Source organism: Haemorhous mexicanus, chromosome 2 (genome assembly GCF_027477595.1).
Source record: "Haemorhous mexicanus isolate bHaeMex1 chromosome 2, bHaeMex1.pri, whole genome shotgun sequence".
Taxonomy (NCBI): domain Eukaryota; kingdom Metazoa; phylum Chordata; class Aves; order Passeriformes; family Fringillidae; genus Haemorhous; species Haemorhous mexicanus.
Window position 1 is genome coordinate 57587798 of NC_082342.1, and position 25297 is coordinate 57613094.

The window sequence follows — 25297 nt, forward strand, 5'->3', positions numbered from 1 at the left end:
CCAGTTCATACCTGAGCTCCCCCATTGCACATAGGCTGGTACGTGAGTTTCCACCAAGCATTCAAGACCTTGAGGCGGTCGAGATTTCCTTTCGGGCCACCCCGCTGACCGTGCAAACTTTTAAGTCCGTGTCCGTGGGAGGGAGGGGCGGTTTGTGGCAGGGAAATAAGGCTCCCGCCGCTCCCGAAGGGCGCCGCAAACGCCACTCCTCCGGCGGGGTGCGGAGCGGGGCCGGCTCCTCCCCGCGGCCGGGCGGGCTCCGTAGGCGGCTGAGCGCGCGCAGGTACCGCGTTCCCCCGCCACCCCCCGCCGCTACCGGGGCTAGGGCCGGCCGAACCGAACCGAACCGAGCCGAGCCGAGCCGAGCCGGGCCGGGCCGGGCCGGGCCGGGCCGAGCAGGTCCGCAGGGCAGGCAGGCCCCGGCGAGGGCTGCCCGCCGGCGCGTCCCGTCGCCATGGGGACGCAGGGCGGCCGGAGCGCTGCATCCCCGCGGGCGGCCCTTCCGCTCCACCGCGCTGTGTCCGCCCCGGCCCGAGCAGCGCTCGGTCCCCGCGGCGCTCGGGGCAGGCCCTGCTGCCCTCCCCGGAGCCCCTGTGCCCGGGCGCTGCCCTCTGGGGCGGCGGGAGGCCGGGCTGTCGCCTGTGGATGCGGAGCTGAGCCCGGGCGGAGCGCACCCCTCTGCCCTGCCAGCGATGGAGCCTGTTGCAGAGCTTGCCTGGCGGGCAGCGTCTGGTATCGGATTAAATCTCCTTTGCTAAAGCTCAGGACAACCTATAAGAACAGTTTTGTAGTGTTTGTTCATATTTAGGTGTGAAGCTTTGCCTGTGGGACCACTGAAAGCAACCAGTGACTTCAATGTTCCTCACAGAGGTTTCTGTATTACCGCTCATCCCCAACTTCACTTGGCCGCGGTCTCCTGCAGCTTCTCATCTTGTGAGATCTAACTATACTGGTGTGATCACACTGTACTAGTGTGATCGAACAGACAACTTTAGATCACAGTAGTATAAACTATATCAGTATGGAATAGATTATTTTTTTCCATTAAAAGATAAATTCCACAGTATTGTTCCATTCACAAAATAATGTCACATTTAACAAAATCATATCACAATCCTACGCAGTACTCGGTACTTCCTTCCCATGCATTAACTTTAGGGTGCACTATACTTTTCTTTATGAGACTCTCATAAACTCGCTGCTTATTAAAAGGCAAGATCTGCAATAATTTGCATACTTCCAGGACATGGTATTTTTAGGAAGAATCAACAGCAGTTATGTTACAAAAAGTAATAAAAAATTACAGTCTTAAAAGGTAGTGCCTATTTCAGTAGCACCGACTCACAAGTTAAAGTACTATATCCAGTATTAATTTGGGGAATTTTTATTTTAGCCACTGCTCTAAGAAAAATACATCATGGATAAATATGAACTCATTAAACAAATTGGAGAAGGATCTTTTGGCAAAATATTCTTGGCCAAAGGAAAAATGGATGATGAGCCATGTGTTATCAAAGAGATCAATTTAACTAAGGTAAAACAACAAAACCTGAATTATATTTACCAGACTGTGCTACTTGCATTTAGCTGGGTATGAACATAGGTTATTTTTTATCTCCTTTGTAATTACATGTCAATTATGTAGAGCTAAGCTTTCCAAAGACTGTATTCTTTCTAATTTAATTTTTTAAAAGCATAGATGTGATACTATGAAATACTTTGCTTTTTACTGCCTTTTTGTTCTTTTTTAAAGCTTCTTTCTGCCTACAATGTGTGGCACTGCCTAATTCAAATTCTGTAATAGTTGATTCAACTACAATGAAAATATTGCAACTAAAGTAACAAATCACAATTCTGTTGTAAATTTCTCTAAGCTTTTTAATGTCCTTGTTTCCCACATCCATATTTTCAGACAGGAGTAATTCACAATGAAGTCTTTCCAGTTCCCATTTATGTTTATGGCAGTTTGATTAATCTCGTCTCATTTTAAGTTTCCATTCTGTTGCTGTCAGCAATTGAGCTGCTTGGCCAGACACTTTTTCAAGGAGAACAAGAGAATTAAGTCTTTTTAGGAAGCTGTTGGTCACATGTGGTTTCGATTTCTGATTTAAAACGAGCTCAGTTGGGCCATGAAATTTCTGCCTTCCTTCCCACTGAGTGCAGAGGCAGCTTATGGCCACTTACTTGGGTGCTGGGGAAATGCCATGCCTGGATCTGGTTCCATAAAGACACTTAAAATCTCTGTGATTTCAATATAGGAATTTTAACAGTCAATTTCAGTGAGTGCCTAGATTCTTTTGACAGGTCTGTTGCTATTCTGGGCCACCGCAGAGAATTTCTAATATATTAGAGAATTACAGTAGAAGGATGAGTTCTAGAAAGAGCTGTATGTCTTCCAGATTCAAGCCTGGAAAAGCTGATACATGAGTAATGACAGCTAAATGAAAAGATGAATAGTTTCTCTCTCTGCTCGTGACCAATAAACCCCCTGCATTTCTAATCTTAGATTTTGATGTACAACTTGAAGAATGGCTGCTAATGAAATGGTACTGTGAATCCCACTTGTTCAAAAATCAGAAGCTGGAGACAGAAAATTGCTACTTAGAAGTCAAGAGATTTTTTTTTTAAGATGGTAGAATGTTTTATTCAGTTACTGAAGTTTGAATCTTTAAGGATTACATTTCAAAAATATTTCTTAAGAATGAGGTTAAGAGACTTTACAATACAGCACAAGAGGACATTTTGAAGGATAGATACTCAGAGAAATGAATTTTTAAGTAGTATTGATGGAAGTATCATCCTAATAAATTAAATAGGAGTTTTCCATTAATATAACAGGGCAAAGAGTTTGCCTGAAAAGTTACAAGAATAAGTAACACCAGTAAAATGAAGGATTTTTCTTCTTTTTACTTTGATCTTTTGACATCACCCCTGTTAGCATTACAGAGTCATCTACATCCAAACTCTTCAAATTCTTATGGGAATTCTTTAAATTTAGAGTTTAAATTCTTTAACTTAACTTTAAAGGTTGACATTTGCCTGTTTGTAAAATGTCAAAATTGGGTTTGACGTTGGTAATGTTCCAATACACTTTCAAACATGCACTGCAAATTTTTTTTAATGTTCTATATACATCGTATTTTATCATATTTCTACATTGTCCTGGTACACTGTATTTTTGTATTAGTGTGAAATAGTGTGGTAAGGATGTAACTATTTTTGAAAAGTGTTAAATATATAATTGCTAGCATTTAGTTTCTTAATTCTTTGTAGATGCCTGTGAAAGAAAAAGAAGCCTCTGAGAAAGAAGTCATTCTGCTGGCCAAGATGAAGCATGCAAATATTGTAACCTTCTATGCTTCTGTGCAAGGTTTACCTTTAACATTTCTGTTTTCATTGTGGTGGAAGGAGTGGAAGGCAGAAAACCTACATTGTTAAGGTTGACCACCCTTAGCCCTAATGCCTTACTTAATCATGGGAAAAGGTCTCAACTCCTAGAAATGGACATGAGGCATCAAATTCAGGCATTTCTTGTGGTTTTCACCTGTGTGAGCGGGTACTTGGCACAAATCCTAGATCCTGAGCTGTCTGTACTATACAAGTTGAACTTTAGTCTTGATTTTTTGTGGGAGTCCGGAGTTTAATGGGAATTTTCTAGGAGTTTCAATAGAAGAGAGCTTTTGATTACAGCAAGGAATAGGCTGATCAAATAGGACAAAAGGCTGATGAAATAGGCAAGAAATTGAATGATCATTTCATCTGGTCTAACTTGGGTTCCTCATATTTTGTTTATCCACATGAAATACATATGACATTATATGATTATGATACATACATCATATTTGCATGCGCACATATCCACATACTTATATGTGCATATACATACACACAGACAAAACAGGCAAGCACAAAAAGAGGTCATTAAATAGAAATGCAATCTGTTAGTCCATCTGAAATTGTCTTTCAGCATCTGGAATGAAAAACACAGTACTGGCATTTCATACCTTGATACAGCACTGTCTTTCCAATGATCCAATGCCAATGTCAATCTCATAATGCTGTGCTAGCCTTTTTTCTTCAAATGTATTTTGAATTATCACTCAAGGAAAAAGAATTCTTCAGGACTGAAAGCGATAGAAGGAATTCTATTCACCATGAAAGCTAATTCCCTGTATTTATTTTTCTTCTGATATCTGCCATAAGCAGTGCCTTATGTCATAAAAGCTGTAGTTGCAGCTTCTGTTCAAATTGTTTTCTGTGACCAGGACTGTGAAGGTTTTAGGGGACATGTAAATCAGATAGTCTTCTTAGGCTGAATTTTTCTATTAAGCAGGCCCTGCTCTTTATTTTTGCTTTTTGGAATAGTGTCGGCTTTTAACGTTTTCTCTAAGCCTTACTGCATCTTTAGTTATTGAGAAAAAACCCTGAACTTTGAACATTCTGCAAAGTTTCCTGTAAGAACATCTGTCAATGGGGTCTCTTGTGGATTTCCTCATGTATTTAATATTTTGCTAAGTCCCCATTTAAACATATTTCCACATCCTATTTTTGCATCAGATTTCACTGGTTTCTCAGTCTTTAAAATGGAAGAGTAGGAAGAGGGTAGCTGCTACCTTTTGAAAGAAGGACCATAAAAATAAAAATATTTTGTTGCTGTGTTAATGAATAATACAGGAATAAAGGCAAAATTATGCTTTTCCTTTCAGAAGAGAACAAGCTATATATTGTGATGGAATACTGTGATGGTGGCGATTTAATGAAGAGGATAAATATGCAGCATGGAGTGCTGTTTGACGAGGACCAGGTGAAAGACATTTTATTTAGAGGGAATAACATATTATGTGAAAGATGTGGTTTGAATTACTCAGTAATAACTGAACTTTTAAAGAAAACTATGGTAATTTTAGTTGGAGTATAGGCAGGTTTTTTAGCACTCTTTAAGATCTGAAATTAATTCATTAGCACTATGAGGATGACTTTTTAAGTGCCCCCTTCCTCCTATTGCTCCTTGCATCATAGATGTACTTTTCCTTTACATTAGTAATATACCCATGAAACCAAGAAGACCTTCTTTTAAATAGTGCTTTCCAGTTATGGGGAGGATGTATTATATACAAATTCTTAATATGTTGGTGCTATTTGCATCACAGCATATCCTCCTTTATACTGAACTCTGTGGTAAATCTCTCATTCATTTCATTTTGGTCAAAACTTCTCTGGTGTCATTTAAACTGTTAAACCAGCACAGAGAAACAAGCCCAGATATCTGACTGCTTTTGGGCCATGTTCATGTGTATTTTATTTTGTAAATGGGTGAGTATGATAAGTATTGCAATTCACAGAAGCAGAATTTCCCACTATTTGTTATTTATTCCCTTATTTTTTTACTAACTCTTAGCTTTCTGAAGGAAATTTTCTTTATGCAGGAATTAGTGGACTGAACTCTGGGGTTATTTAGTCATAAATAAAATCCACTTTTTCAGGAATAATAAAATTTTGCTTAGAAATCAAGTTGATAGTAGTCAGCCTGCTGGTGGAAATATACTCTAAGGCATAAAATTGAGGGAGAAAAAAGTACTGTGACTTTTCTTTTTGCTTTAGTAGTAAAAGAGGAACTTCGTTATGGAGAAGTCAGTTGAAAGTGAATTACTGGTTCAGTAATAATGAATTTTAAGGTCCTATTGGGAGTCATACTAGAGACAGAGAGAACATGAAAAAAATAAAGAGAGGACAAACCCACAGATCATGAAAGCACAAAGGAGAGAACCAACACAAAATCTCTTGACAATGTTATGGAATAATACATATCCAATACAAGGCAAAAGATATACAGACTGAAGAATGAATTATAGAAACTAGAGATACATCTGCTGATCAAAGAAATGAAAGCAAATTTTCCCAATTTAACATAATGGTGTTAAAATATCTGTATATTTTCAAATGAACTTCTGAGAAAGCCTCATTTGTGGCATCAGCCCTAATCAGGAAATTATCTATTTAATATCATGCATTGCTAAATATAAGGTTATTTATTGAATCAAAATCTTTCACATGCATGAGTTTTCCTAAATAGAGAAGTATATCAGCAGATTGTAGTTTTGTTTCTTCATTTAGTCCAAAGGCCCTTATTTAAGAAGACGTGTATATTAGAAATTAAATATATGTTTAAAAGCTGTACTGGGCCAAGGATAAAGGATAAACACATGTGCTGACTTATTATACAAGTTTCTTCATAGCTCACTTCTTTCATCACATTTCAGTCCTTCATCTTCTCTTTTTTTCTTTTGTTTTGGTTCCTGGATCACATTCAGTAGGACTACAAATACTACAGCTGGGTGCTGTGACTTCCCTCACTGAGGATTAAGAAGCCACTTCCCAATTCTGTTTTAGTTATTTGCACTCCCTCACTTCTTACAGAAGGTCTATTATTCCTACTCTCCTTTGGCATGATTCTTCAGTCCTTGTTCAAGTGCATGTCCTGGCACAGTCAGGGAAACCTTGATAGGGATAAGGGAAGTAGGCTAGATATCTATTTTCATTTAGTTTAGTGACAGCACTAAATGGAAAGGAAAAGTCTATGGCATTAAGTTTAAAAATACCTTTTTTACTATTTCATATTGTATATGTTCTATATATTTTAGATTTTGTTGTTTTCTCTATTTTATATTTTTCAGTAAGATGCCCCATTAGAGTCACACAAATTTCATGGGTGTCTATCTCTGTAACTTTCATTGCAGATTCTCAGTTGGTTTGTGCAGATCTCCTTGGGCTTGAAGCATATTCATGACAAGAAGATTTTGCACAGAGATGTAAAAACACAGGTAGTAATACTGCTACAAGAGAGGGGCTTATTTTGTCCTGAGAAACATATGCTCGAGAAGGCCTGCCATCTTTCATTATCACATACTCTTTTTGGGTTTATTTGCAGAACGTTTTTCTTAGCAATAATGGAAAGGTAGCAAAGCTTGGGGACTTTGGCATAGCGAGACAGTTGAACAGGTAAGCATGGTTTTTAATCAGTTTGTGACCTGCACCAAACAGCAATGTTTGTGAATGTCCAGAATTCAGCCTGGGCATGCAAATTGTTTGTGGGTTATACTTGCTGAAGGGGTCTGGGTTACAAAGGGTGTGACACTACATTTTCTCCTGTTATCCTAAAACATGCCATCCTGCATGGAACCGCAGATCTGTTTCTGCTGTTTCCGCAGACACAGTTGCTGCTCATGCAGCTGTTGGTAATAGCTTCTGTTACCTCATAAAAACAAAAGTGAAGAGCACTTAAAACTAAAGAGAGAGTAAATGAAGAGAGTTTGGACATGCGTTTTGTGTCCTCCAAGACAGAGCCTATGTTAATTTTTTAAAAATACTCAGAATGACCATCTGGGCTTGAGAACATAGCATGGCTGGCCTTTCATCTGTATTGTTCTCCCAAAAAGGGAGGCCTAATCTTTAATGACTTTGGGGACAAGGTTGATCTATCCTGTCTAGTGGCCAGGTGTGGCCAAAACATGCCAGGGGGCATGATAACAATAGGAAAATGCTGAGATTTGATCTCTTTTTGTGCTTTTTGATTGTCTTTGACAGAACTGAGCTCTCATGTAAACTAGTGATGCCCAAAGTGCCTTCCTTTGGAAGTGTTCTCGGCATAACTGCTGTAAAGATTGTTTCTACACAGCAGAACAAACAACTGAACTATGAGACTGAACAAAGACTTCTCTGCCGCAAGTTAAAATGGGGGACGTTACTTCTGCTCTCTAAATAGCTGAATAATGGAACACCCCATGAAAAATTACAGCATTTCCCAGTTCTGTGTAAAATGAGCCACTATTTTAATAGTGGAGAGTGTTTGCACTTCAACAGAAAGCACAGCAATTCCCTGTCCCTGTCTTGGCCCACGAGCCTTTCATTGTATTTTCTCTCTTAAGTGCAGCTGAGGAGGGGAGTGACAGAGCTTTTGAGGACACCTGGAATCCAGACAGTGTCAACTCACCACAGAAACAATTCACTGGTACCCAGTATCCTGCAGATAGGAAGTAAACCTCAGAATTTGAGTGTCCAAGATAAACATTTTAAAAAATATGTAATAGGCTTATACAGCAATAGAATTGGAGCTTGACAGTACTTTTCCTTCTGTAACCTAAGTTTCTGTGGTGAGTTGACACTGTCTGGATTGCAGGTGTCCTCAAAAGCTCTGCCACTCCCCTCCTCAGCTACACAGAAGAGAGAAAATACAATGAAAGGCTCGTGGGCCAAGATAGGGACAGGGAATTGCTGTGCTTTCTGTTGAACTCTCCTCTATTAAAACAGTAGCTCATTTTACACAGAACTGGGAAGTGCTGTAGTTTTTCATGGGGTGTTCCATTATTCAGCTATTTAGAGAGCAGAAGTAACATCCCCCATTTTAACTTGTGGCAGAGAAATCTCTGTTCAGTCTCATAGTTCAGTTGTTTGCCAACATTTTCAGTGTGTAAGCCTTTCTGTTCCTTGTGTTTCATTAGTACTGCAGAGTTTGCCCATACCTGTGTAGGGACCCCCTATTACCTTTCACCTGAGATATGTGAAAATCGACCATACAACAACAAAACGTAAGTCTCTGTCCTTCCTTCCTACGTGTGTGAGGATGTGCAGGCATGAAAGAACTTTTTAGAATATTGTAAAGAATAATATAAACATAAATACTTTTAATAATATTTTAAAAATATTTTAGTAATTTGGTTTAAATGAGTATTTGTGCAGAGCATGGGAATTTCTCATCATCACCCCTTGTGAAGTTTTGTATTATTGTGTACAATGATTAGGTGCATTGTACACAACAACTACCTTATACTATACAACAGTGTCAGTAGTATTTTGACTTACAGTGTCCCAAATATAGCAGTCATGACTTTGCTGTGATTAATCTGCAGGATTAATATAATTATATGTTTTGGCTTTATAAAATTACTTATACTTTAAACTCTCTTTTAATACTTCTTGTTAGTAGTGGTGGGAACTGCACACCAGTATTTTTTCCCATTGCTTAGTCTGCTTCTTCATCAAATACCAAATTTATGTCATTTCCAAGATGTAATAACCAATGCATCTTTACAGTTCCAAGTTCATGAATTTTTGATACACTCATTTATTATTTATAAAAATACACTAAAATGAAAGCTGATGGTTTGGCTGCTTTGGAAATTGCAGTAGCCAGTTGCAGGAAAGAGAAATAGGTCTGAGGCTTACCATGAAACACCAGATGAGAAGCAGTGCAAAGTCAGGAGGTGAGTGGGCCTAGACCCCCTTCTCCTTGTGGGGAATATGATCAACACCAAATGTTCTGGAGCTCAGGGTAGCATCTCAGCTCTCAGGTGCTATTCAGACAAGTTTACTCCTGTAAACTTGATAGCTCCCCAGCTATCAAATCATCTTTGTCCTTCATCCTGCTAGAAATATTAAGCAGACTTCCTGTATCGTGTGCCTTTTCCAATTATAATTTAAAAACCTAATTAGATACCATAGAAACATTGGTGCCACAACTAAAAATAAATTTCTAGTTGTTCTTTTTAGTGCACCTTAAGAAAAAATAAAATTTGCACCAGTCTTTGACAGAATAATGGTAATGAATTTGGGAGCTGAGAAGAGGTACTGATTACATGGATGAAAATATTATAGACTTTTCATTGAAACTTTAATTACTTCTTATTCACAGAGATATTTGGTCTCTTGGCTGTGTGCTTTATGAGCTGTGTGCACTAAAGCATCCTGTAAGTACTTACAATCACCTCATTATCATATTATTAGAAAATGTAGTGGTCACCTTCCAAACCTGTAGCAGTAATAGTATTCACAGTCAGCTACAACAGTTATTTTCATCTTGTTTATTGATATTAAAGAATGACTGTTAGTATTTAACTTTTCATAATGTATCTGTTTTGTGTGTAATAAAAATATTATGTTGTGGTCTATAACTTACATATATGCATGTGTGTACATACTTTGAACATCTATTTGTTCTTTAAAAATAAATGAACTTTTTCAAGTCAGATGAACAATGGAAAGAATTAAGGACAGGCTTCAAAGTTAGGCTTAGGTATATAATTTTACTAATTTCTGTTTGAAAGTACCAATCTACACTTACCAAAGAACCTAAACCCCACATTTCCCTACAAAGTGGTTTGAGTCCCAGGAAGAATTTTCCTAGAGGAAATATATTTTGTTTGAAAGCACATTTATGTCAGAAAATAACCAAGATAGCATCTTCAGGAAATTGTGCTGTCCTCAGCCTGGTCTGAGCCTTAGCCTGTGACTATTACATGGAGAAGGGAACACAGCCAAAACTAATCTTGACAACAGGAAAAGGATCAGATTCCTGGGACCAGCAGATGTTGACTTTTTGCTGAGCTCAGCTGTGGGAGAAGGTAGCACAGCACTAACAGAGCAATTGTGCTGAGCTAGGAGCAAGGGGGATACTGCTGAGGAAAACTGCTGATTTCACAAAGTGGCAAAACATGAAATATTACTTTGTATGAATATTAGGTGTTTTATTCTGTATTGCTGCCCACTGTTTCAGTGTGAGGGCAATGACTCAATGCACATGTAGACAGGAAATGCAAGTGGAGCTAAGGTAAATTCAATTCTACAACCTTCAAAATAGCCACATAAATAAAAGGGTGATTTTAGAAAGAACTTGGTGTTTTTTTGCCTAAGGCCTGAAAAACTATATTGATGCTGGCTTCTTAAGAGATCTAGTGAACTGAGAGAACTGAATTATCTGACTGGCATCACTTGTTAAAAGATCAGGATTGTTTCTTCATTCTGGAGGGAGCACAGGATGCAGAGGCTGTTGGGTGAAGTGAGGTTTTCAAGGTGAGCCCTGTGAAGACAGTATGTATGTAGATCTCTGTTGAACAGCTTTTGGCAAAACACATCCTGTTTCATTCTGGAAAGATGGGCTTCTGTGCTATTGTCTGACAGCAGAGGGTGAATAAAACTCTTCCAGGTACAGAAATCATTAGATCTTTTAGTTGTGCAGCTGAAACCAGGAGAACATAACCAGAAAACAATGAGAGAGTGGTTATATTAATTTTCTACAGCAAACCGTGGTTAGCAAGGAAGGATTTGTGGAGGGATTCCACAGCACAGGGCTTCTCTCCCCTACTCTGCTCTGTGAGACCCCATCTGGAGTGCTGCATCCAGCTCTGCAGCCCCCAGCAAAGGAAGGACATGGAATTATTGGAATGAGCCCAGAGAAGAGCCACAAAAATGATTAGAGGCTGAAGCATCTCTCCCACAAAGACAGGCTGAGAGAGCTGGGGTTGTTCAGCCTGGAGAAGACAAGGCTCCAGGGAGACTTAGAGAGAGTTTTCCTGTGTCTAAAGGGGGCCTGAAAGAAACGAAGAAGGACTTTTGACAAGGGTATGTAATGATAGGATAAGGAAGAATGGCTTTAAACTGAAATATGGTAAACGTAGATATTAGGAAGAAATTCTTTGCTGTGAGGGTGGTGAGGCACTGGCACAGGTTACCCAAAGAGGCTGTGGATGCCCCATTCCTGACCCAAGGCCAGGCTGGCTGGGGCTCTGAGCAAACCCAGTCTAGCGGAAGGTGTCCCTGCCCTTGGTAGGGAATGAGATGATCTTTGGGGTCCCTTCCAACCCAAACCATTCTATGACTGTGTCAACAAGTACCTCTTTTCAGGTTGGGGTGTCTAGTCCATCATTCTGAACCAGCAACACTTACTGTCCTCTTTTCATTGTTTTCCCTAATTAAGTTTCAAGGCAATAGTTTGCATGAACTGGTGCTAAAGATTTGCAGAGGACGTTTTCAACCAGTGTCTCCTAACTATTCCTATGACCTGAGGATATTGATTTCCCAGTTGTTTAAAATATCTCCGAGAGATCGACCATCCATCAATTCTATTCTAAGGAAGCCCTTCTTGCAGAAGCTTGTTCTCAGGTATCTGCCCCCTGAGGTGAGTGACTGTGCCTGCTGAGAGAAAATAAGTATGGAAGAAGCATAAACAGTTCTCTCAGGTATTGTTTTTTCTGATAGGTAGCTCGGGAGGAACTCAGTCACACTGTGGTACATAGGAAAAGGCCTTCAGCATCTCACTCTAGAGCCAAGCAGATACAAGGTAATGATAATAATATTATGTATCACTAGTTCTACAGTAGCATTTGTTAGTTATGATACAACTCTTGGCTGTAACTTTCTCCAGCAGTCTTTAGTGTACATTTGGAAGAAGGGTTTCACCCAAACCTAAAAGTAAATAGAAGAGAGATCTGCAACAAAAGAACCATTCACCCAGGCAAGGTGCTGCTGTCCCATTCAGGGAAAGACAGCTAGAACACTAGCTCATCAGCTATGGTCATCTAGAAGAGCTGCCATAGGAAAGTGCTGAAACATTAATCTTAGTTCTTTAAAAAACAGAATTTCCAAAAGTGAGAGGCTTTGGTCCAGTTTATGTCCGTCACATGGAAAACATCCTTACTGTGTGGAAAAAGCATAAATCTTGCAAAACATCCTCCATGGTATTTGACAAAACAGTAAGAAAGTACTTTGCAACGTCTTACAAATTTTATTAAATTGTGAGACAGTGAATTCTGTTTTGATTTAGTGCCCATTGATAGACCAGATTATGTATGCAGTTTCTAAGAAAACATGAATGAGACTAAATATAAATCTATGAACTGTTGAATATCTGGTGTGCTTCTGGCAGTGTGACTTTGTTCTAATTCTATATTCTTCATTATATCACAATGAGTTCTCAAATTTCAAACAGTTAAAACAGTTCTGTGAAAATAGCCTATGTAGTTACTTAACAACACTTTGGGCTCCCCTCCTTCCCCCCATCCCCCCCCCCCCCCCCCCAAAAAATATTCATCAGTAGTGTAGGAGCCCATGTTATTTTGAAAATGACTTTCAATGAGGTTTATCTGCATGCAAAACCAATGCAATTTGGACAGAAGCCTGAACAACTAAATAACTTAGCCATTTACAGAAAAGTCTCTGATCATTTAATCATAGTTTTAATACATTTTATCTCCCAAACATGATACTCTTGACAGTCAATACTCATGAAAGATTTAAAAACCACTTAGAAACTACTTAACCCAAGAAAGGACCCTGCTTTCTATTACTGCATGTAAGATATTTGCAAAATACTGACTGACCAAATTGGAATGAACCAAACTTGCATTCTCCTACATGGGAAACTAATAAGGTAGATTTTTCACTTTTCAGCCTTTTTTTTTTTAAATTTCACCAGTACTACAACATTGCCTAGTGATTTGTGGAGTATGGAGGGCTGGGTTTAGAAAGGGAATGCTTAAGCAGAGGCACCCAGAGCCTGTGAATTAGACCTCCTGTTTTGTGGTTTTGGAACTAGCATGAAATCAACATTCCAGTTTATAAAGGTCTCCCTCTTATTCTGTGTGCTGTGCAAAACTGTGTGTGGTATGGTGTGAGGTATGGTGATGATGGTGAAAGGATGTAAGGAATGTTTACTAAACCAACCTGTCAATGTTAGGTGTGGGCATCCTACTATGGTTTGCAACCACATGATCATTAATCACAAAGAGAGCCCAGACTGCAATTTTTTAATCTCTTATTGTTAAAAAGCATATAAACTTCAGAAAACAAGAGTCCAGCACCCAGTTTCTCTGGAATCTGGAATAGTGATGCCTTTCAAGAAACAAGAATTATTTCAAAGAAATGAATGGAAGCCTCCTTCAAGAGTACAGCAGCCTGTTATTCAGGTACTGTGTATCCACATTCTCATGTATATATATATATTTATACACAGACACACACAAAATCATCTTCAGAATTACGCATTATTACGTATACACACACACACACATATATATATAATCTTCAGAAAGCAAATGCCTGCACTTGAAAAAGTTACTTTAAAAGGCTTAAGACATAGTTTGTGTTTAGCTATATATATATAAACATATATATAAAATAAGTATTTAGCTTAATGCCTATGCTAAGATAGTAGAGACAGTTAAATGTGCCTGAATCCTCAGAAGAGATGTTTTGAAAGCCTAAATGGGAAATACTGAATCTAGGCTGCTTTGGTATGGTTCTTTGTAACAAAAAGGTTGAGGCATGCTTTGCATTTATGTTTGCACAAAGGCAAATAAGCTCCGTGTTTGCATTTTTTGCTATAGAAGCAAATACACTGATCCTGCTACTTCAGCCCTTCTGACAGCTCATTCATGGGCAAAATCACCAGTACTCACTGCCATTGCCTCAGATTCTTGTTACTGAGAGCCTTCTCCCAAATGCAAGCCCCGTTTTTCACAACCACTTTGTCTCTCGCTTGTTTTCCACCCCCTCCTTTCCTCAGGCAGGGTATCAGCTGTATGCCATGTGCACCCTCTTTCTTAGCATCACCGCACACACTGATGTTTATCTTTAAGAGCATGCAGTAGTACCTTGAATGCTGTTGACCATAAGCACAGCAGGTTTAGGATCCGGGCGCCCCCAGATCTGCACACTGCAGTTACATGAGCTTAACTGCTGATAGGGAACGTTCCCAGAACTGCATCCATCATGCAATCACTAACACTGACTGAGACTAATACTGGTCCTATGTGGAACACAGGACTTCATTTTCTTCAGTTACATTTGTGCCAATGCAAATCCAGGGATGGATTAAGTTGGAAAGATAGTTTCCTATCACTGTGCACTGTTATAATCAAAGGCAGAATTTTGTCCACAGTGTTTTGACCTACACTGGGAATACATTCCCAGAATGTTTCCACATTCTTTCAACATCCAAATAAACAGTGTGCAGGGTTTCAGGGACACTTGCATAGTGCCATGCTTTGAAGATGTTGCTTCAGGATTCACAGAATCACAGAATGGTTGAGGTTGAAAAGGACTTCTGGTCATCACCTTGTCCTCACCCCTGCTCAGGCAGGGTCCTCTAGATCCAGTTGTTCAGGGCTATGTGCAGTTGGCTGTTGAATATCTCCAAAGATGGAGACTCTAGATCCTATTTGGGCAACCTGTGCCTCACCCTGAGTCACCCTCCCCCACAGTGAAAAATATGTTTTGTTATGTTCAGAGGGAACCTTCTGAATTTCAATTCGTCCCCATTGTCTCTGATTCTGTCACTAGGTACCAGAGGAAAGTCTGGCTCCATTCTCTTTGCATCCTCTCCTCAAGTAGCTACAACCATTGATAAGATCCCACCTTCAGGCTAAACAGTCTGAGCTCTTTTAGCCTTTCCTTGTAGGAATATTGCTCCAGGCCTTTCATTGGACTTTTTCAGGCTTGTAACTGTCTCTTTTGTTCTGGAGAGCTCAGAATTAGACACAGCACTTCATGTGTGACCTCGCAAGCGCTGAGTAGTGCAAAAAGATCACCTCCCTTGACCTGCTGGGAATACTTTTACTAATGCAGGCCAGGATGTCATTCACCTTTTCAGCAAGGGCACATTGTTGGCTAATGGTCAACTTGTTGTCCATCAGGCCCCCCCCTTCTTCTTCTTTGCCAAGCTGCTTACCAGCTGGGATGGCTCCCAGCATATACTGGTGCAGAGGGTAGGACTTTGCACTTCTGTTGCTGAACTCCATGAAGTTTCTGTCATCCCATTTCTCCAGCCCTTTTGTGGTCCTTTTGGCTGGCAGCAGGACCCTCTGGTGTATCAGCCACTCCTCCCGGTTTGGGATATCAGCAAACCTGCTGAGGGTGCACTCTGTACCCCTCTCCCTTGTGATCTAAATCATTAGTGAAGATGTTGAACTCTAGTTTCTGGCCTTCAGCTGTGCTTCACCCTGTGATCACCGGGTCACTTTTCAAGCAATTTCACTGCCTGCTCATCCCACCATCAATTCATCAGCTTCCCTATGAGGATTTAATGGCAGAGAGTGTCAAAAGCCTCCATGAAGGCAGTTGCCTGATAGGAAATGTCCCCTTGCTCTCCCCTTGTCTGTCAAGCCAGTCATTTAATTGTAGAATGTTAGTGAGTTGTCAAGCATGCCTGCTTCACTAGTCACAGTTTTCAGTCCCCTGGCATTTATTTGGATAGCCTAATTTGTTCTCCCTACTGCTTGGGATTGCCATACTTCTGGAAGCCATACTGTAAAACCTACTTCACTGAGGAATGAGATAAACACTTCTTGGTGTTACTTCTTCCTTGGGAACTTTGCTGACAGTTGGAAACTTTCCTCTTACACAGATATGAATTTATATTTGACTGTAATCTGGACTGTACCACAGGTACCCGAGTCTGTTTTCAGAGTATCTATGAAGGAAAATGGGGAGGAATAGTTAATATATTAACTGCAAAAGTGATACTTGGATGCATTTACATTTATGTAAGAAAGTAAGCAAAACTTAGCATTTTTCTCATGTACTGTATAGTCTCCCACAATGGAAAACTTTGTGGATGTCTGACCACAGTTATATCATGCAGTGGCAGATAGGTGATCATCTTCTCTCCATTGTTCTTATGAGAAATGGAAATGACAGTCTTGTCTCAAAGGAGGAATACAGGGATGTTTCATCACAGTAAGGGCTTTGAGAAATGAAATCCCAACTCCCACATGCATGTAATCAAAGAGATGTGAAATGAAGCAGCACAGTGCTCCCCTGAAAGCAGCCATCAATGCCTGTACTGTCCAAAGCTACATCCCAGGTTCCCCTTGCTATCACATGTCAAAATAAGCTCTCCTGGAAATAATTCAGTGCTTTAGGCTCCAGAACAATGAAGTGACTCTAGGGCCAGGACACTACAGAGTACAAAGCCCTGTGCTGACTCACTCACAACAATGTGAGCTGCTGCTTAATGACAGGAGCTGATGGAACAGGGGAAAAGGAAAAGGCAGTGGTGAGATCACAGAAGCCCTGACAAGTTTGGAAGTTTCTGGGTTATATTTTAAAGGATTTGGAAAACTTGCACTAATTATACCATAGACAGTCATATTACCATGCATCTCAGACTGGGGAGAAGTACAGGAGGTTAACTCAAACTTGTGCTGATACAAAGGAGTACAGGTAAAATAACATCCTTTACTATATTTTCAGCCACAGGCCTCCAGATTTAATATGGCAGAAAGACCAGGAAGCATTAGAGTACATGGTCATTGTGGTCATTACTATGAGAAGCTTGACAACTTGCAAAGGAAAGCTAATGCATATGATGACCTTTCTTATGTCAGTCAAAGAGTTGAAGATTACTATGAACTAAAAGTTGCGCCTCCACCTCCACCACCTGACTGGTAAACACATCACTCTATTTATGTCCGTCTTGTGTATTTTGAGCTTTCCTGAGTAAGTAACGTTGGCATAGCTGATTCAGTGGAATGCCTCCTCTGCTTCATCTTTGATAATTTTTCTTTTTTTTTTTAACATAAATTTGTTACAAAACAACACAATTCCCGTTCCTGTTTGTCTAGAAATTCCATCTGAATTGGCCTAGTGTTTGACATTTCATTGTTAGAATGTCTCCCAAGTCTCAGCACAGTCTTTTGCTGGGTAAAAAGTAAAACATAGGCTTTCTGTAGAATCTCTGATTAAACCAAGGATAAACACTGCCTGTATTTCACACCAGGATGAGAATAATACAAAGATCAGAAGCAGCTCTGCACTGAAGGGAACCGAGTGAGAGCAGGCCATGAAAACGGGGTTTTTTTCCCTATGCAGTGCTTATATTTCTGTTTCAGATATAAAACCCCTTTCTCTTGCAGTTTATTTCATTCAAAGCTTTTCTGTTACTAAGCAGAGGTACAACCTTAGGAGATTTCCTGTCCATTCTGTGACTGGCCATTTTAGGTGTGGATGAACATTGAAAGTGTTGAGAAAGAAATTTTGAATACTTCCAAAGATTTCCTTTAAAGTTGGCAGAATCATTAATTTTCATTCAACAACAACAGTGTTTAGAATGTTTCAGTTATGAATCTTCAGATTTAGAACATCTTTCCTGACCTGAATTTCTGGTGCTTTATTTAAGGACAGAGTCAATTCAGTTTGGCTCCCTGTGGCACAAGTAGATTCCCAAGGCAGGAAATGAAATAAATGGAAAGCAGGGAGCTTACAAGTGACTGATGCTTATTTTATACCAAAAAGCAAAGGAAAAGTTTAGAAACTACACAAAGTTTGACCGATAGAATTAGGCCCAGAGGAGAAAAACAATAAAAGAGTTGCTGAATATACAGCCTCCATTCTGACAATTTTCACTCATTTTGAGGACCAGGGAAATAAATTTTGCATTAATTAATGCTTTCAATACCATTTATCAAATAAAAGGTGAAAGGGCTTTGCTGCACTCTTCAAAAGGCTTAAGTAACTGAAGTAATAGGAAAGGGAATGCCTGGAAAGAATGTTTTCTTGTTTTACTGTTGTGCCATATTTATGCATATTTTATCCATATTTATATATTCATGTAGTACAGAGAAAGCTCTGTTTGTCATATGTGGTAGAATGTATAGACAATTATTTGTGAAGAGGTATCAGAGTTTGTGAAATAAAACAAAGTATTTGTATATCACTTTCTTTCAGGACTGCAGAATTTCTTCAAAGGCGGTTTGAAGCCCAGCAGTACAAGATTAAAGTGGAAAAACAGATGGTAGGTAAATGCTGAACCCCAGAATAAAATCTGTGAAAGAAGGAGAATGAAAATCCAAAGATGAATGGATGTCTTTTGAATAGCAAACTGTAACACTGTCAGGTAGAAGGGTTTGCTGTAGCAAATTCCCTGATCTGCTCTGCAGTGTTCATCCTGAGGTTTCATTTCCTCATACAAAACTGTAACAATGTAAAATTCTACTTTGACTTTTTCCTCCAAAAATGTACACTTGCCTTTACTGCATGCTTCAGTGGAACAGGGAGAGTGAATTGAGTGAGCGCTGAAGGAGAGGATTCTAAATGAAAACTCATTTGCTCTGCGATTCCTTTGTACATCCACAGGGACTGCGACCATCCTCTGCTGACCCATATCATGACCAAATACAGCAGCAGAAAAGAAAGGAAGAGCATCTCAAAAACCATCAGCAAAACATGTCTAGAAAGAATGAAATGAAAGAACAGGTAAATGAATCTCTTCCTTAATTGCCTAAAACTCTCTTCTTATACCCTTGATAGTAGTGTTCCTGGCATAAGAATTCTTTTTCATCAGATTCTCTTTTCAATCATCAATTCTTTTCCATTCTTTTCCCATCTTTTAATAGAGAAACAATATACTTTCTATAGTTTTGCTTTTGGGTGACAGATAAAACAGATACTTCTATCTTATGTGAACATATATAAATGCATTTAATCTATCTTTGGTTTATTAAAAACATATTCTACCCTACTGTTTTTTAATAGGAGTATTTGAAACAATTGCAGAAAATTCGGGAAGAATACCACAGTGATATAAAAGAATTCAGAGTTAGAGCAGGAGTACTCCAGGTAACAAAGCTCAGACATATGGGTACTCATATTTACTTTTTTATGCTGGAATACTTTATTAGGAATTGAAATGAACATTTTTTTAAAAACATTCCTTAGGAGAACCAGAAAATACAAGATAAAACCTATCTTGTGAGGCAAGGGAAAGCTGAGCAAAAGTCTGAAAACAAAGATATATCTGGAACAGGAGAAGAGTCACTTCAGGTATCAGTACCATCTCCATCTAAATAGATCTTTCTGAGTGGGTCCCAGACTGTCTTTGATTCATTCTCTGGGACAAATCTGCCAATATCAGTAGTATCCTCCTCAGTGATCCTGGATCTGAGTTTTAATAAAATGAATTCACACCACTGGATGAAATTGAGTGGGTTATAGGCAGCCAAATTAGGAGAGAATTTGGGTTCCCAGCGATTTAATGGGGAAATGCATGATAATGATAAAGAAATATTAGATTTTGGGTCTGCCTTATGTCACTATATTTCATGGGCTCTCCATCTTTTGGAGAAACTGAATAAAAGTAAAATCTAAAATTGTTGTGGTTTCTCCTGAGGCTGAAGGCATGCACTGATTGCAGATCACAGAGGAAGCTGTATGCTATTATTTACTTTGCTTTTCTCTGATGCATTCTTATAATGCATTCTCTGATGCATTCATTATAATATGTAAAGGAGTAATTAAATATTTTTAGGTGTTGCCAGAAAACAAGATGTTGCAAAACAGGGCTATATTTTTTACAGGCATAGGTTTCCACTAAAATCTTGATTTTAATCCCTTCTTAAGTTTTCCAGAATGAAATGAGTCTGAGTCATCTTGCATGTGTTCATAAAAAATAAAAATCTATATTATTTATATCTTGACACAGTACTGTATCTTTCTAAGATGGGTTTTTGAAAAATCAGAGGCTTGCAATTTATGCAAGAATTTCTGTTTTTCTTTTTGCCAGATAAGCCAGAATTGGCAATGAAGAATGGAATATTCTTAAAGATCTTTGTAAAGGAAATTTATGACTATATTTGCTACTTAAAGAAGTCTCTTTCTTTATGTGGTATACATATATTCAGTTACAAAGAGTGTAATTTAAACTGTTCTTTTTTCTCTTCTTCCAGGATATGGAGGAAAACTTTAAACAAGCCAGACTGCAGGATAGGCAAGACCAAATAATATTAGAAAAGAGACATAACACAAAAGTATCCATCTTTACTGTTGTATATATTTTTAAATTTTCTTATTATATCTGTACCTTTCAAATGATTGTATTAGTATGGTAGGTCTGGAAATGAAGTTTTATGAGAGTTAATTAAGAGTGCTAGTTTTCTGTTCATTAAAAGTTATATCAGAAGAAAGTAAATGAGTTTTTCTGACCATTTGAGGGATATTCCCCTTAGATATTCCCACCTAGCAACCAATCTCTACCTCCTCCTCCTTATATCAAACTGCATTAGTAGTGCAGGGGAACTCATGTTTATTCAAAGTCTAAGTAAAGTCAGAATGCTAATTTTAAAATATTTTGTTATAAAATGTGATTCCCTATACTGCTTTTTAAATCATAGAAGGAGATGGGAATTGAATTAGTAATGCATGTAAGATACCAGGAATGTTTCTGACCATCAGATCACTGTGAAGTGGACTAAAAGTCTTTTATGAGATATTGTATTTCAGTACAGTATTCCATTTTAGTTCTGGTTGACAACCAGCTATAAGAACCAACTCTGTGTATTGCAACAATTTGAATGAAATGTTTATCAAAGGCCCTTAAAATCAAAAGTGGATGCAGTAATTTTAAAATATCACTAAAGGAAAAGGATTATATTTAAGGAAGTCTATTTTTGTCCAATATGTTAAAATTCGATCTTCTTAAGCAGAAGAAAAATGTTGTAAAATAGAAGTTATTTTCAACAGAAGAATAATTTTCAAATTTGTAGTTCCATGTAATCTGTGTACTTTTAATTAAATGCTTCTATTTATTAGAACAAATTAATAACATGTGAATTTTCTTTAGGGAGGAGTGAAATTTGAAATTAATTTAGATGTATGTTTTCCTGAGGAAGATAGCATTCAAGAAGCAGAGGTATGTTTTAGTTATATTCAAAGCATGTACATTAGAAATCTGGAACCATGACAGCTCCATAATCTAAGATTTGTTTCCATTACCATCATCCTCTGCCTTTGTTATAATGAAGCTTCCTATTGAGGATTTGTTGTCATGTTACATATGTCTGCCCTTCTACAAGAGGATAATTGCTTAGAAGAAAATTGGGTGATAGTTGGGGCAGGCTTTCACGTGGTAAAATATGAAGGAGTGCAGATATTTAAATTTTCTAGAATGGGCTTGAGAGGAAGAACTTATCTCAAAACTGAGTCATTCTGCAAATGCTAAATTTAATTTGTAGATTGTTTTAGTACATTTCTGTTTCTTTTCAGAAATGAAGCAGTATTGTATTGTATCACAAACCAAGAACAACTCCAGACAATATTATGTTTTCATTTATTAAAATTATATTTGTGGCTTATCAGCATGTACTAGCTAGTTATTAAGATTTATTAGTATGTTAGAATTTTTTAAAAATTCTAACAGCAACAAAAAATTTATTTCTAGTATATTTATTTTTAATTTATAAAGCACTATTTTGTCATTCTTTGGTTTCACATCTCTGTGGAGCCCCATGCAGCCCTCCAATGCACAAATCAGTGTGGCTTCTGAGTCCTGCTGCTTCGCTTTTTGTTACACAATTTTCCTGTGCATACGTGAGGATGGCTGGCAAACACAGTAAAATGAGAAGGGATTAGCTATTGTACTGTATTTGTTTACTGTTTCCAGAGTAACTTATTGTTTTTTCAGGTGTTAGATAAACTCAATGAGACTTTAACTTTTGTGGATGGTGAGAATCTTAAGGAGAAATTGGTGGAAGTTTATGAAAATGATGCAGACAGAGCTTTGGAAAAGCTGTCTGACTACCCAGAAGGTATTTATTGGGGAAATGCAATGCTGAGTATTAATCCTGAAAATTACATAGGAGTTAGGTAAATTCAGTAACTCAGGCTATAGCAAGTTTATCTCATGAGCTCTTTCTTTATATCACATAATATTATAATCACATGGATGTCTACTTTAAAAAAAATTCACAGAACTTTGCCTCTTCTTTTTCTTCCCCTTAGAGTCTATACATGATATGAAAAAACCCAGAAAACATTGGCAACCTGGAGCCCCTCAGACTCTACTGAATTTTTTAGCTGGTGCTGAAGTCACATCTGCATGTTCTACTATGGCTGGAAATGAACTAGGTGAGAAAGTTTTGGCTTTCAGTGAGCCTAAAATTCAGACTGAATTCATCCATACCTGATTGTTGAGATGATCCAGCAGGCTTTTAATTGCATTGCCCCTCTCACGCTGCCAGCATGTTGTGTTGCTCATACGTATCAAGAGCACTGTGTTTTATCAGTCACTCTGTGGCCTGGCTCAAAGTGCCAATCTATTCAATTAATCATCACCACTTTCTCAGGCCTTGAGCTGATGATACACAGGAACAGGGCAGTGAGTGCCAGTGCCATCCTGGAGCGTGGTGGAGTTCTGTTTTCCCTCTGCACACAGTGGTGATGCCACCACTGTCACAAGTGCCACCTCACCCTGCTGTGGCTGTGGGGATGCTCCACTTGAGAAAAGTCCCTGGGCTTCTTACAGCAGCACTGTGTACATTGCCAGGCAGACAAGTATCTCCAGTGACTGGTTTCTGCAAACAGGAGCTCTTCCAGCATTCCAGCAAGCTCTGCACATCGAGATAGACAAAAAATAACCTGAAGAGCACGCATGGATAGTAAAGACAAAGCAGAATGTTATTAATACACCACCTTTTGCTAATTCTGCCTTAGATGAAAGACCAGTGGGCACAAAAGTTCTTTTTAAGCTCTTTCAAACCAAGAATCCAACAAGTTTCAGAGCTAGGACTGCTCAGGGAAGCTGCACTTGCCTCTTCCAGGTTTAATAAGAAGTTACTTAAGCATTAAAATCAGTGTTAAACATTTTTAGTGATGAGTAATGCAGACCATTTTTCCCTATCCATCAGATCAAGTACTTATAAAAAAATCAGGACTATTCCATAAAGGAAAAAAAAATAGATTTCAGAATTACACAAAAGGAAGAAATCAGTGTTGAGACTAGAACGTCTGAATCTGACAAAAGACAGTGCTGAGCTACAGTAATGCTTTAGTGACCTGAGAACCTTGCCGTTCTTCAGCTCACCATGTTATTCTGCCTGAAGACATCCCAGAAAACAGAAAGCAGTGGAAACAGACACCACCAGAGACACTCCTGAGCATTTTAGCAAAAGCAGAGCTGTCTGATGATTCTTTTATCTGTTTTGAGGAAGACAAAGGTAGGATGTTTTTTCCTGTAAATTCTGCATGTTTTTCTTTAATGTAATATTTCTTCTACCCCTGGCAGAGGGTCTGTGATGAGAAACAACATTTTGAAGCAGTTGGCAACCTAGAAAAGGAGGGACAGAACCTCTGCTCTGTCCCTGAAGCACTGAGAGGCCTCTTCCAGAGCAGTGCTCTTTTCAGAAGCAGGAAAGGGGCAAGCCCTACTCACTGGCTATTGCCTTCATATATAATTCTTACCTTTGCTTGGGCAGACAAAGAAAGCTACTACTGCCAGCAAACCTGGAGCTAGCCCTTGCAACTGCTGAGGCTGAAGAACCCTGTAAAAAGAATTTATTCAAATACATACATGGTGACTTAACGACAGTGGTGACTTTACAACAGGGTCCATGCCGACACAGCTGACACTGCAATTGATTCAAACTCACCTACACTACAGCCCACTTTCCTAAAGTTTAAAAAATTACATTTACTTTGCATCAACAGAAGTGTGACATTTACATTGTTGTAATTTGAACAACAACAAAACACTTCAAGCATTTATTTATTTATTTGCTGTTCCTTTACACATACTTTTATAGTTTTCTACTACACAGCTGAAGGAAAGTTTCTCTTTCTTTACAGAAGAGAGATTAACTTTGTTGCCTCCAGAAGAAAACAAGGAAGATGATTCAGAAACATACTCTGCTGTTGATGTTGATGAAGGTAGACTTGAGCCAAGATCAGATGGTGAAGACACGTAAGTCAAGCACATCAAGAGAAAAATCCACACAACTGGATAGTTTTTTAGGTTGCATTGCCTAAAGTTTTACTGTGTTTTTAAAAATTCATAAATAAACTTAGAGAGTCTGCTGATTTAACTTTTAATTCTGGAATTTGTCACAGCCAATGATATCATTAAAAATTACAGCAGAAATATTAACATGGCCTTGCAGCTCTTTTCTCTTGCCTTTTAAATACAGGTAAACAATCTGACAGAGACAGAAGTTCACATTAGGTGTGTTACTTGTATATTATTTATAAAGTGTTTAAAAAAACCCTGGGAGTCCTTGAATGGAGAAAGGTTTGCTATGAACTGATATTTATTTAATTAATATAATTCTCTTGTTTTACTGTGCAGAAATTTTGAAGATTCTGAAGATGAACTCAGACACGAGCTGGAGGAATCTCTGGAAAAACTGTCAACTTCTCCAGCAGAAGAGTCTCACATCTTTTCAATAAATAAAGGTCAAACAGACGAAGAGGAGTTTACCTCACACACTTGAAAAATCTGATGATGATTTAGAAAATAATCATGGGTAATTTGGTGTTGATGCTCATGAAAAAGAAGGCTCTCATTTTTTAAAGGAAAAACAAATCAGGATACTTTTCAGATGTCTGAACATTGAAAAATCCTCATCCAGACTGAAATGCTCTTTCATCTACTATTCTTAACTGGACATACAAGTCTTGAGCAAATTTCTGAATGTGTACTCTGTTTAACCATTTTTGTATCATGTAAGAGAGTCTCCTAGTTTGTGTATTTTATTGCCCTAGA

The 25297-nt window shown here is 38.5% G+C and overlaps 1 protein-coding gene across 1 annotated transcript; it reads left to right on the plus strand.

Moving 5' to 3' along the window:
• Positions 1 to 815: 815 nt before the first annotated feature.
• On the plus strand, positions 816 to 25062 carry NEK5 (NIMA related kinase 5). Its single transcript, XM_059840304.1, is given in 23 exon segments — positions 816 to 1534; positions 3274 to 3370; positions 4707 to 4804; positions 6738 to 6821; positions 6929 to 6999; positions 8499 to 8585; positions 9689 to 9743; positions 11750 to 11950; positions 12031 to 12112; positions 13600 to 13736; positions 17023 to 17216; positions 18496 to 18562; positions 18904 to 19023; positions 19303 to 19386; positions 19486 to 19590; positions 20493 to 20573; positions 21386 to 21454; positions 22226 to 22349; positions 22543 to 22668; positions 23619 to 23756; positions 24385 to 24499; positions 24881 to 25012; positions 25014 to 25062. Coding segments are annotated over 23 exon segments (2433 nt in total). The 5' UTR covers positions 816 to 1417.
• Positions 25063 to 25297: the final 235 nt, after the last annotated feature.